Source organism: Heterodontus francisci, chromosome 19 (genome assembly GCF_036365525.1).
Source record: "Heterodontus francisci isolate sHetFra1 chromosome 19, sHetFra1.hap1, whole genome shotgun sequence".
Classification (NCBI taxonomy): Eukaryota; Metazoa; Chordata; class Chondrichthyes; order Heterodontiformes; family Heterodontidae; genus Heterodontus; species Heterodontus francisci.
Genome location: NC_090389.1, coordinates 83,664,373 through 83,677,517, shown reverse-complemented (window position 1 = coordinate 83,677,517; position 13,145 = coordinate 83,664,373). Strand labels below are relative to the sequence as shown.

General features: G+C 43.1%; 1 protein-coding gene across 1 annotated transcript in view; it reads right to left on the bottom strand.

Moving 5' to 3' along the window:
• Positions 1-13,145, bottom strand: part of LOC137380349 (collagen alpha-1(VII) chain-like) — a 147,499-nt gene that overhangs the window by 118,732 nt on the left and 15,622 nt on the right. Inside the window, exons 7-13 of the mRNA XM_068052277.1 lie at positions 11,923-11,994; positions 10,765-10,809; positions 8,465-8,500; positions 7,305-7,340; positions 5,750-5,854; positions 3,904-3,972; positions 303-338 (exon numbers count right to left, since the gene is read on the bottom strand). Of these exons, the coding sequence (XP_067908378.1) occupies positions 303-338; positions 3,904-3,972; positions 5,750-5,854; positions 7,305-7,340; positions 8,465-8,500; positions 10,765-10,809; positions 11,923-11,994 (399 nt within the window). The remainder of the gene's footprint in view (positions 1-302; positions 339-3,903; positions 3,973-5,749; positions 5,855-7,304; positions 7,341-8,464; positions 8,501-10,764; positions 10,810-11,922; positions 11,995-13,145) is intronic.

The following is a 13,145-nucleotide window of genomic DNA, read 5'->3' as shown; positions in this document are numbered from 1 at the left end:
AATCGACTGGTTGGGCCAAATGGCCTGTTTCTGTGCTGTATTAAAAAAAGGCGAAAGGTGTAATTTCAAAAGCTATAACCCAGAAATTACTGTTGCTGATTTAAGCAGACAACAATTCTCTTCCAGCCTTTCTCTGTTGGTCTATTTATAATAATAGGCATTAATGCCTTTCTTAAAATAACTAACAGAGGAAATGTTAAAAGAACATGTTAAAATCTGTTTGCTAATATTAGCAACAGTAATTTCTTGGTTGATATGTCAAGCTTTAACATCTATGCGATGAGAGAATGTAAAGTACTTACACGTGGGCCTGTAGCTCCTGGGATACCCGGTATTCCCTGTAGAAAATAAGCAGAGCAATAAATTTAAAAAGGGCCACACTTAAGTCTCAACTGCATTCTGAAATTCGCTGGATATTACGAGGACCTGGTAATAGTCCAACATCAGTTGCTTGAGAAAGAAGCTAAGGGTTTTGAGATCACCAACATAACTTCTTCCCCATTAATGTTTTACTTGAACAGATCTCAGTTTGACATCTCATCTGATGCAAGGCACCTCTGATAGTGCAGCACTCGCTCAGTACTGCCCGAACACCAGATTATGCACTTACTCAGCTCCTGGTGTAAGGATCAAACCCATAGCCTCCTGAGCCAGAATAGCGATCAGAATCTTCCAGTGAAGGTGCTGCTTTTACTGCACACTGCACAGTGTTCCTTACTTACAATATCCCATCCCAAATCTCCTGACTTATCTGAGAGAAACCTCTATGGCTAGCTGAGGTTAATGCAGGACAGAAAAAAAGGACTTACGTTTATATAGTGTCTTTCACAAGATGTCCCAAAGTGCTTTACAGCCAATGAAGTACTTTTGAAATGCAGTCACTGTTGTAATGTAGGAAGCATGACAGCCAATTTGCACACAGCAAGCTCCCACAAACAGCAATGTGACAATGACCAGATAATCTGATTTTTGTGATGTTGATTGAGGGATAAATATTAACCAGGACACCAGGGAGGGCTCCCCTCCTCTTCCTTGAAATAGTGCCATGGGATCTTGTATGTCCACCTGAGAGGGCAGATTGGTTTAACGCGTAATACAAAAGATATAACCACTAACAGTGCAGCACTGGACAATCAACCTTAATTTTTTGACACTCAAGTTCTGGAGTGGGACTTGAACCCACAACCTTCTAACTTATAGGCAAGCATGCTCCCAACTGAGCCACAGATTGAAGATTAAACTTGGGACCTGGCTGGTACCGTTAAGATAGGACTGAGCAGCATGCTCTTAGTACACTTTACTGCTGCAGTTTATTCATGAGTCCAGGTTTGTAAATTACTCAGCAATTATTTCCACAGTTATTAAGATGCCTGGTTACTATTCTCCTGGCACCACATATGACATCTCAAAGCAATCCAAAACACACAGTTATGTGCATACGCAGACACAGCACACTTTCCACTTTATAATGAACAGACCCGCTACGACACAAGCACGATTTTAAACATGGGTATAGGGTAATAGCAGTACAGAATGAAAGGATGCTAGTTCCTTTGGACAATACATGTTCTGAATGGAGATTCCATTGCACGGTGTAAAACATGTTCAGCAGGCATCGCCTACCAGGAAATCAAAGGTGTACTCCCCGTTAGATTGCAAACCGATCTTGAACAGGATGCTATAATGCACAGAATTACACTGATTGGGAAACATGCATGCTGAACGTTTACCACATGACAACCTTGTCTAATATAAATTACATACAGAGACATTAATTAAACAATGAGCTCCTGAGGACTATCTCTCTAGTTATTAGAAATGTTGAGTTCTTGAACGGTAACTGTGCTTGATCAGCTTTGCACTAATTACTAGTGTAGTTAAACATGCTCGAGTTGGCTGTTAGTGATGCCTTGCAGAATACTGCAGTGTTGTAGATTTATGTGATACAGTGAAGTATAATGTTTTGTTCCAGAGCAATGCAATTCTATGCAGTGCAGTACCTTGTTCTAGATCAATATGATATAATGTGGCATTGCAAACACCCTGCTGGAGACCAATGTGATTCTTCACGGAGCAGCATCCTGTTCCAAAACGATGCAATGTATCTTTTGTAACATACTAATCTAGGCCACTGACAATATACCGGGGTAGAATTTCCACTTTGATCACAATAAGCAAAATGGGGGCAAATTACATCCAAAATTGCGCCCATTTTGAGAAGTGTTTTTTTTCCCCTCAAGGTTCCTCATTTCCCATCATTTGGCTATCGCTGAATGCAAAATCTATCACGCACAATTAGGCAAATTAAAATAAAAAATCAGTATATTTAGGAGCGGTAACTAGGTGCAGTTTGATTAATATAGCTGACAATGGGTTTATTACAACAATAAGCATTTTAATCAGTGCTAATCTACCACTTCTGAGTAACCTGATTTTAAATAACCAAAAATGACTTCTTAAAAAATCTCCAGAATCATTTCCTAGTTATGTCGAGCATGGTAGTGCATTTCTTGATAAATTTTTTTAAAATTAAATTCAAAAGCTTTTAAAACGTGCCCATTAGTGTCTTTGCAGCCAAAAGAATCAGTGTAATTTTTAGAGCCCGCTGAAGTCTGCAAACAAGTTCAACTGATGGAAATTCCCAATGGTGATTGGTTTGATCGGGGGGCATAGCCAATTTTGCAGGCAGGTCCTGCTTCTGATGAAAAGTCACGGACTTGAAACATTAACTCTGCTTCTCTCTCCACAGATGCTGCCTGACCTGCTGAATATTTCCAGCACTTTCTGTTTTTATTCCTGCTTCTAGCACCATGTTTTTTAAAGTAGCATAAAAGATCACGGAACCTTGAGCTGCGCTGAAAATAATTTCTGTTAAATTGCCACAATCCTTTGCACTGGTTATGCCAATTTTGGCCAAATTTCGCTTATAAAACCAACGCAACTGAGTGGAAATGCCGGGTTACTGTTCTAGATCAATGTGACACCAAGCAGTGTAACTCTTTCGATTAAACGTGACACTGTACAATGTAATATACTGAGCTCTAGATTAATATGAAACCGTGCAGTGGCATCATCCTGTTCTAGATGATAAAACATTTCGGTATCCAATCATGCTCTAGATTAATGTGCTAGAGTGCTAGGTAAAATCCAGTTGTTTGGCCAACTGACAGAATAAATATAGGTGAGCTTCAAATTCATCCAGAACGGTGTCCTGTATTATTGTGTCACCAACAATTTATTTAAAAGTTTGACTGCCATATGAATAGAAAAAGGTCACAAGATTAACCATGCTGTCCTCAATATGCCAAGAGGAAGAAACATCTCGATAAGGTTAAAGGATAAAACACAGGTCTCATTGTGCTATTAGTTGTATCAGAGAGCATGAGGTTAAAGGAATTGGATTACTGACAGTTAAAGACTTGGGCACACAGAGCTCTGTACTTACATGCTCTACAATCACTGGGTCCTGCATTGAATCAATAACAGATAATTTATTGATGACTCTTGAGGTTTTATCCATTATGAAATCTGTTCTCCTTTTCTCAAGCACAGTGGATTGGGATGGCTATGAATTTATCCATGTATTTTCTTTTAAGCAATTCTTCTTAAAAATTCTTGGTAAATTTGGTGTGACCCTCAATGTGAGAGATGTCCATCTTGTTGAGAGCTAAAACCCGACAGATCCGGTGGGCAATAAGGGACAAATGCAGAGTCGAGCTCCCTCTACTCTGCTCTATGAGGTGCTTAACTGCATTTACTTACATTCTTTTAACTGGGGCCATATTTTGCCTCAAAATTTCTATGATTTTGTTATGTAATTAGAGCTAGGGCCTACCACCGCTTATTGAATTGACATCTGACCGTGGTTTAATAGTTCAAGTAACCAATAGCTTTCCATCTTACCGGTGTTCCTGAAGGCCCTTGTGGTCCTGGTATTCGGGCAGTTGGTTCAAGTCCTTTAAAAAATATGACCTGTAAGTTTACGATAAATAAGTCAAGCGCGGGTTTGCTTGTTACCGAAATACAAATAATTGTACTCAGCTGCTCAGTCTTTTCCCTTAGGATGTGTGTATCGCTGACATGGTCAGTATTTATTGCCCACCCTAGTTTCCCTTATACAACTGAGTGGCTTGCTAGATGGCTTCAGAGGGCAGTTGAGAGTCAACTACGTTACTGTCTGACTAAGCCACATATGGCCCAGACTGGGTAAGGACGGCAGGTTTCATTCCCCAATGTGACGTTAATGACAATCCAACAATTTCGTGATTTTATAAAACTGAAGTCTGCAAACTAAAAATGGTGGAATTTGAACTCATGTTTGTTATTAGTCCAGGCCGCTGGGTTACTGGTCCAGTAACATAACCACTACATTGCTGTACCCCACCCCACTGTTGATGGAGAACACCAAGACACATACATCCTCAGACCAATATAGATCTGAGAAGAAGAGTCCTAATATGTTGTAGAATCTTTTGGCCATCCCTAAAACAGAGAAAACTCTGTTAAGTGTTCAAAAAACAGGTGATGCCACACAGTTTTGCAGTAACATCCACAGCAGCCTTGCAGCAAATGGATACGTCAAATGGATGAGATTATTTTGCTCTCTCTGTTGAAAGGTTGTTTGGGATGAGGGGAATACTGGGCATATAATAAGAGGAGGAAATGAGCCATTTTGTCGATAATTTAAAACTGTGCCCAGCGTATTGTCCTCTTGACTCAGTAAGTAAGCGCATTGCTTTGTGTGGTCAAAGCCAGACAGATCAGATGGCCCTAGCTCTGGGTTCATAAAAACATACGAACAATGAATGACAGGCAAAGACACTTTGGTCCAAAGGAGAAGGAAGAATAAAGGGCTGAAAAAAAATTAGACAACCACAAAGAAACCCAACAAACTCTTCTTTAATGATGCTGTCTTAGGGATGAGAGTGTTTTTTGTTATCATAGAATGCGAAGAGCTTAAACTTTGAAGCATGTGCTACTGAACACCTAACCCTAGCCTCAATGAATGGGGAGGCAATAACACAGGAACATAGGAAAAGGAGGAGCTCATTTAGCCCCTTCAGCCTGTTCGGCTATTCAATAGGCTCAAGGGGCTAAATGGCCTCCTCCTTTTCCTATTCAACAGATCATAGCTGACCTGTGACCTATCTCCAATGACCCGTCTTTGTCCACATTCCTTAATATCATTGGTTAATGAAAATCTAACAATCTCAGAGTTAAATTTAACAACTGACCTCGCATTAACTGCCATTTGTGGGAGAGAATTCCAAACTTTGTGTGAAGCAGTATTTCCTTAGTTCATTCCTGAAAGGCCCGGCTCTATTGTTTTAGGCTATGTCCCCCCCCCACCCCCCTCCCACAAAAGTTGTAAATAAGCTGTGAAATGTTCCAGCAATAGAAAGAGAGGCAAGTCACACCTGGGCAGCCTATTGCACCTCTTGGCAACCAAGAGCATGGAGTATTAGCAGTGACCTGCAGTACAGTCCCAATCCCTTGCCTATCAGCTGCTGGTATCTCACCAGGAGGATGTGAAAAACAGGAGGTGAAATACAAAGGGCAGACAAGGGAGATTTGCCTAAAATACCCCCACAAAATAAAGTTTAAAATATTAAGCAAAGGCAGTTTTATGCACTGAGAATCATTATGCAAAGAGAATGTATATGTAGGAATTCGTTTACATAACGGTTTAAGAAGACATGTGTATTTGCCTCAGTCCCTATGTAAATTATCCATGTGGAATACTGCATACCTGCCCAGGGGGCCCTGGAAGTCCAATTATACCTGGAAGCCCCGGTGGGCCGATAAGTCCTGGCAATCCAATGTCTCCACGCTCACCTTTAGTGCCATCTCGACCCTGGTTGGATCACCACATAAAGTAAATGATGAGACACATTTACGGCAAAGAGATTGATCCTTCTTTTCAGAAACTTTAACAACATCCGTCCCACTAATTCACCGTGACCTTGATACTTGCAGTCACAGTATTGGAGCCGGTATGACAGGGCTCTCAATAAGGACCTCGCAGCCAGAATAACGTAACAAAAAATCCCTGGGTTTAACAGGAGAAAAACCATCAGGGATTCCCGCTCCTGGTTGCAATCCATTGAACTGTGCTGGAAAGTACCCAGGGGTGGGGATCAAAAGGACAAAGGAACCCATTTTGTCCGTAATGCCTTGAGTTTTTTTTAATTGATCTATTCACGGGATGTGAGCATCACTGGCAAGGCCAGCATTTACTGGCCATCCCTAATTGCCCTTGTAAAGGCGGTCGTGACAACTGAGTGGCTTGCTTGGGCATTTCAGAGGGTAGTTGAGAGTTAACCACATTGCTGTGGGTCTGGAGCCACATGTAGGCCAGACCAGGTAAAGATGGAAGATTTCCTTTTGTAAAGGACATCAAGTTGGGTTTTTTATGACAATCCGTTAGTTTCATGGTCACCACTATGGATACTAACTTTTTAATTCCACATTTACTTAGTAGCTGATTTTAAATTCCCCAACTGCCATGGTTGGATTCTGAACTCACATTGCCAGATTATTAGTTCAGGTCTCTGGAGTTCTAGTCCAGTAACATAATCACTTTGCTACCATTTCCAATACACCCAGTACTCAAAGATGATCGTTTGGGTGAGGTCATGATCTAGAATGCACTGCCTGAAAGGGTGGTGAAAACAGACTGAACGGGAAAAAATTTTATGTCATGGGGAAAGAATTGGGGAGCGAACTTAACTGGATAGCTCTTTCAAAGAGCTGGCACAGGCACTATGGGCCGAATGCCCTTCATCTGTGCTTGGTGCTACATGATTCTATACAGATGAGTGAACATGATGAATGTTTCTTCAAAGTGGGCCAAGACAGTTGGTCTGGTAACAATAAATGGAAATCAGTGACCAAATTCATTTTGAATGTTTAATCAGGAAAAGCGTTGGCTCAAGGAGTGGTAAATGTTTGGATAATCTATGAAGCAATGTAATGAAGGAAAACAGATTGTGGTTATTCAAGAATACAACTGAATATCACAATGGGAGAGTCAATGTAGGTGGCAAAGGGAGGCCCTTCTCATAGCCCTGATTCCTCTTGCGTTCCCACCAATTCCTTGACAATTGAGTGAAAGAAATCTCACCAACTTTAACCGTGGCACCGCACTCTGGTACGTTCTGTGCCGCCTTTGAATTTAAGGCATTTTACAAGAAAAACATTTGTATTTTTAGGTCGTTTAAATCAAGTCCGGCCTTAGCAACTCGAACTCAAGCCATGAAAAGAGGCTCATCTTGACTGCAGCCAATCCAGTGTCAAGTACGTACGTCTCTTGCAGCGATTCCTGAGTCACCTTTATCACCCTAAAAATATTAACAGAGCACACGGATTTTAGTAAGTAAACTGCAACTCAGCATGCTCTCAGGAGTGTACTTAATCTTCTCTGGCTGCTGCACGATTTCTATTGCTTACAATGGTAGAGGGCGCTTAATTATCCACACTCCAATTACCTGCCACCTCAACCAGCCCCCAAGGATTATTGCAGTCTGTCTTCTCACTGCTCAGCTGCTTTTCTTATTATTGGATTTTGTTATTTTGTTGGACTTAACTTCAATCGTATGCCTAGATAGTTGCTGTACCAGCTAAGATGTAAAGTTGGGAATTCTCACTAGGCTGCCTACCAATATGGCTTCCAATGGAGATCCCATTCTTTTTTTTATTCATTCATGGGATGTGGGTGCCACTGGCAATGCCAGCAGTTATTGCCCATCCTAATTGCCCTAAAGAAATTGATGGTGAGCTGCCTTCTTGAACCGCTGCAGTCCATGTGGGGTAGCTACACCCACAGTGCTGTTAGGGAGGGAGCTCCAGGATTTTGATCCAGCGACAGTGAAGGAACGGTGATATAGATCCAAGTCAGGATGGTGTGTGACTTGGAGAGGAACTTGCAGGTGGCGGTGTTCCCATGCATCTGCTGCCCTTGTCCTTCCAGGTCATGGGGATCAAGGCTTTGGAAAGTTGTGCTGAAGAAGTCTTAGTGAGTTGTTTCAGTGCATCTTGTAGATGATACACACTGCTACCAGTCTACTGCCCTGGGGATGCCTAACAGTGAATTTCATCAATATGTAACGTTCTAAAAGACAAGGTGAAGCAAGATTTAAACCTTTAACATTTTTTTTTAACATTCCCAGCAGGAAACCGTGGGCCTTCTCCGCCTCGAGCTCCGCCTACGCCCAGTCACCATCGTCCCATCAACCATTTCCAAGGATACACAACAGGATCTTCCATGTCATCCCCACTTACTTCGGGTGGGAGTCAGTGTGGGGAGATTAAAATAAGGCCCGCAAAGTTTTTTTGGAAGGCGACGGGGACTTTGGGAGGAGGTGGGAAGTGGGGAAGAAGGATCATTGGCTGCTTTGTCCCATTCCTGCAATTCCAGCCCATGGTTTAAAAAACAGAGGCTTAACCATTTTTTGCTCCCACTTACCTTCTGTCCGTCCTCTCCCGGAATTCCGTCTTCTCCCTGAGGAAAAGCAGAAAACTTGACTAGCAAAAATAGGAATACGTAAACTGGGATATTGGTGCACCTCATATTGTGGATTGCCAAATATGCTGCACCTTCATGCTCGTGGTAGGGGGCAGTGCTCACGGAGTGGGTGGGGGAGGGGGAGATGCTTTGCGGGATATCACGAGGCTGCAGCGTAATTCGTTGTCCATGCATATGGCTGTGCAGCAGCAATTCCCCACAAAGCATTCCCTGGGAGTGCAACATCGGCTTTGGTCAATCCAAACTGGGACAGTGAGCACGATAAAGGATGAGGAAGGGATCATGAAAAAGACTAGCATTTATATAGCACCTGAGGACATTCCAAAGCAGTTTGCAGCCAATGAAGCCTTTTTGAATTGTGGTCACTTGTAATGCAGGGCAATGCAACAGCCAATTGGCACACAAGCTCCCACAAACATGGGATAATGACCAGATCAGCTGTTTTAGTGACATCGATTGAGGGATAAACATTGGCTAATGGGCAAACTAACCCCTGCTCTTCTTCGAAATAGTGCTACGAAATCTTTTATGTCCATCTGAGAGGGCAGATGGGACCTTGGATTAAAGTCTCATCCAAAAGATGGCACCTCAGACAGTGCAGCACTCCCTCAGTACTGCACTGGGAGTGTCAGCCTTCACTATGTAGGTCTTGAACCAACCCCCTCCCCCCACCTGTCCTCCCTCCCAACCCACCCCAACCTTCTGACTCGGGCTACCAACTGAGTCACAGTTGACAATGATCCAATTTCACTGAGAACTTTAATAACTAACGGCTGTTGTCCACCATGCCAATTATTGACCAGACCTTTTACAGGGTGCAACCTTGCCTGAGGTATTGCCCCCTTTGCAGTATCTTCTGTCATTTGTAGTGCTTACTGAATTGTCCACAGAAATTTCCTGGGCGATTCTTGCAATTGTCTGGCATAACTTTGGCGGAACATCAGTGGAAACCTCAATCATGCAGTTTACTGGGGGGGAGAATCCATTAAAGTTACGGCAGCCAATGGGGATATTCCCAGTGCATGCTTGTTCTACCATTTGTACTAAATTCAATCAGGAATTCAAGAGAATATTCTTCTCCCAGAGAGTGGTTAGAATGTGGAACTCACTACCACAGGGAGTGGTTGAGGTGAATAGCATAGATACATTTAAGGGGAAGATAGATAAACATATGAAGGAGAAAAGAATAGGATATATTGATAGGGTGAGATGAAAGGGGTAGGAGGAGGCCCGTGTGGAGCATAAACACGGGCATGGCCCAGTTGGACCAAATAGCCTACTTCAGTGCTAAGTACTTTGTAACCCCCAACAGGAATATAACTGCTAAATAACACTAAATATGTCGACCAAGATTTGGGAACTCGTCTCCCAAATTTCCATAATCTACGAGAGGGTTGGAGGATCATTTCTGTTGTGACACACAATGGGAGTCTGAACTTTAAATTTAAAAAAAAATCTTCTATTAGTCAATACGAAGGAGGTGAGGGAATGCACAAGGGACCCGAGTTGTAGGAGTGTAGAGCTCTCGGAGGGTTGTCGGGCTGGAGGAGGTTACACAGATAGGGAGGGGTGAGGCCATTGGAGGATTTGAACCTTTAAGTAAATTAGGTGCCTGGCTTAAACTTCTGGTAAATGTCCAGTCCCATGCAGCCATGTTAGAACTGTTCCATAATTTAAATTATCTCCTTCAACTCAAACAATGACAGAGAGGAGGGTAGGAAGGAGTCATAATTTTGAGAAGTTTTTGTGAGGCAATGCATTCCAGACACTAAAAAGGTGCTGTGACAGTTACCTTATTTTCAAATCCAGAATCAAGGTTCCCCTTTGACCGTCCCCCTTATTTCCACAGGTTATTTTTAACGAGGTTGCAGTGCGTTTTTAAAAATTGTTATTGCCACTTTCATAGAATCATAGAAAGATGCAGCACAAAAGGATACCATTCCGCCCATTCGGCTAGTGCTGACTCTTGGAAAGAGCTATCCCATTATTCTTCTGCTGTCAGGGGAGAAGTGCTCACAAACAGGTCTCCCCGTGATAACTTGCCCTGTCTCACTGGGCCTATTTTAGGCCTTTTGGAGACCCGAAAGAGATGGAGGCCTTAATTTCTTCCTCAGGACCCATGAAAAGCCAGGTCCTGGATCCCATCACAGGCACAGAATTCACCTCCTTTGCATTGTACGGTCGGATTCCGGTGTCAGCAAGTTACCACGGCAACAGTATCATAGTTCAGACATACTTACATTCTTTCCAGGAAGTCCTGGCTTTCCATCATCCCCTGGTTTGCCCTGAGGTAGACAGAAGATGATATTGGCACAGTAACAATAAAAATACATTTGTATATTCTTAAAAATAATTTCCTCCTCTTCCTTCCCAAAAAGGGGGCTGATTCTGGCCGTGGTATAGCCTCACAGACACCATTTGCCCCTCCCTGCCTCTCCTAAATGCTTGAGTCCAGACAGTAATTGTTGGTGAGATATTCAACTGTAAGCATCATCACAGCCAAGCCCAATCCTGTCCTCAGGCAGTGTTCAACACAGGTCACTGCTCAGTGTACAGGAGTGGGAACCCTGGCTGCTATCTCCCCTCCCTGGTGGCGTTTAACCACCAACAATCCTTACTCAGTTGCCTTAGAGAATTCAAACAATGAGGTTAATCAAAAGGTCAAGGAAACAAACTTAAATCCTGCCTGCCATATCCTCGCATCCCATGCTTAATACATTTTTTAAAGCCAGCTTCGCCATTTGTGCACAGCCAATTTCAACCCAATGTGGTTCTTTGCAACTTGTCCCAAACTGTCCATTAGCTATTGTACTACATACACGTACATTGGTCACTTTATCTTTAACCAGCCTTTCAGTCTGGTTTGACGCAGTGGAAGTGATGAGCTGAGTGTATTAGAGATGGGGATTTTAAACAGGTAATCTCCATGCTCTGACATTACAGCGTAAAACACAATGGGGGTTGGGGATTGTGATTGGGAGGGTGTGAAATTGGTTTTGGCAAGTAGGGTGACAGCGAATCTCAGATGGGAACAATTAACCCTCCCATTGTTTCTCTTTCCCCAGAGTGTAGGGGATATTTTGGGACCTAGCTTATTTATGCATTATCTTCCAGCATTCCAGCCCATTCCTGGGCCAGTCTGGAGAGTTGCCCTGGACTGATTTGCACTAATACATTTACCACCTTCTCTCCTTGAGGGGTGAGTCATGCCCAAGTTTCAACCACAATCAAGGAGCTCATTCCGCGGGAGAGCAACCCAGCAACCCACCAACCTACCTCCGATCGGTTTGAGCACAGCTTCCGGGTCACAGCTGCAATAAAGGTCATGACATTGACTGAATTTTTCTTAAGTTCCACATTTAAACTTCAAAACGAGAGCTCAGAAATGCGTAACTTACTGGAATCCCTGACAGGCCCTGAGAACCTGCTATCCCTGGAGGTCCTTGCTGTCCCCTCAGGCCGGGAAAACCCTGTGTTGTAAGAATATCGATAATATTTTGACATTACTTTTATTTCTAACAAAGACAAAGCAGTAATGTAGGCAGAATGGGTTTCAGTCATCTTCCCGAAAAGCCTGACCTTTCCTCTTTAATGATGCTGATAACACTTAAGCTTTTGAAACACACGCTTTTCATCACAGCAGGGGGTGGTGTTACAGCATCAAAAGCTGTTTACAACTAAGCTATGGCTCGGGAAAAGCAATGATAGGAAATTACAGCCTGCTGTGAAAAGGCACGGGGCCGTTGGCAATCTGTTTGACCAACTGGGCGGTGAAAAGAAAAAAGACAAAGAGAAACCTCCATTTATATAGTGCCTGTCATGACCATAGGATGTCCCAAATTGCCTTACAGCCAATGACTTACTTTTGAAGTGTGGTCACTGTTGTAAAGTAGGAAATAAGGCAGCCAACTGCGAAACAGCCCTGACAACCAATTTTATCTGCAGCACCTGTGGAAGAGTCTGTCACTCTAGTAATTGGCCTTTATAGCCACTCCAGGCGCTGCTCCACAAACCACTGACCACCTGCAGGCACTTACTCATTGTCTCCCGAGACAAGGAGGCCAAACAAGAAGAAGGCAGCCAATTTGAGCACAGCAAGCTCCCACAAACAGCAATGTGGTAACGGCCTGATAATTTGTTCTTGTTATGTCGATTGAGGGATAAATGTGAGCCAGGACACCAGAGATAACTCCATTGCTCTTCTTTAAAATAGTGCCATGGCATCTTTTACATCCATCTGACAGGGCAGACAGAGCCTCAGTTTAATGACTCATCCAAAAGGCAACACTTCCAACAGTGCAGCACTCCACTGGGGTATCAGTCTTGATTATGTGCTCAAGTCTGTGGAGTGGGACTTGAACCCACAACTGGCTTACACTGAGGTGACAGTGCTACCCACTGAGCCATGGCTGCAACAGCAGATGGTGCTGCACCCAACAAGAAGACATCTATAAAAGAAAACAGTACAATGAGATGCCATGTTTTGCATAGTTGGAAGGAAGGAAAGACCGTTGCTGCCTTCAAGACCCTGTAGCGTAAACAGGCTTGGAGAAGCCACCTTTGTGGGTCTTTATTAATATCCATGCACATTGAGTTTAAAACGTATGCTGCTCAGTATGGT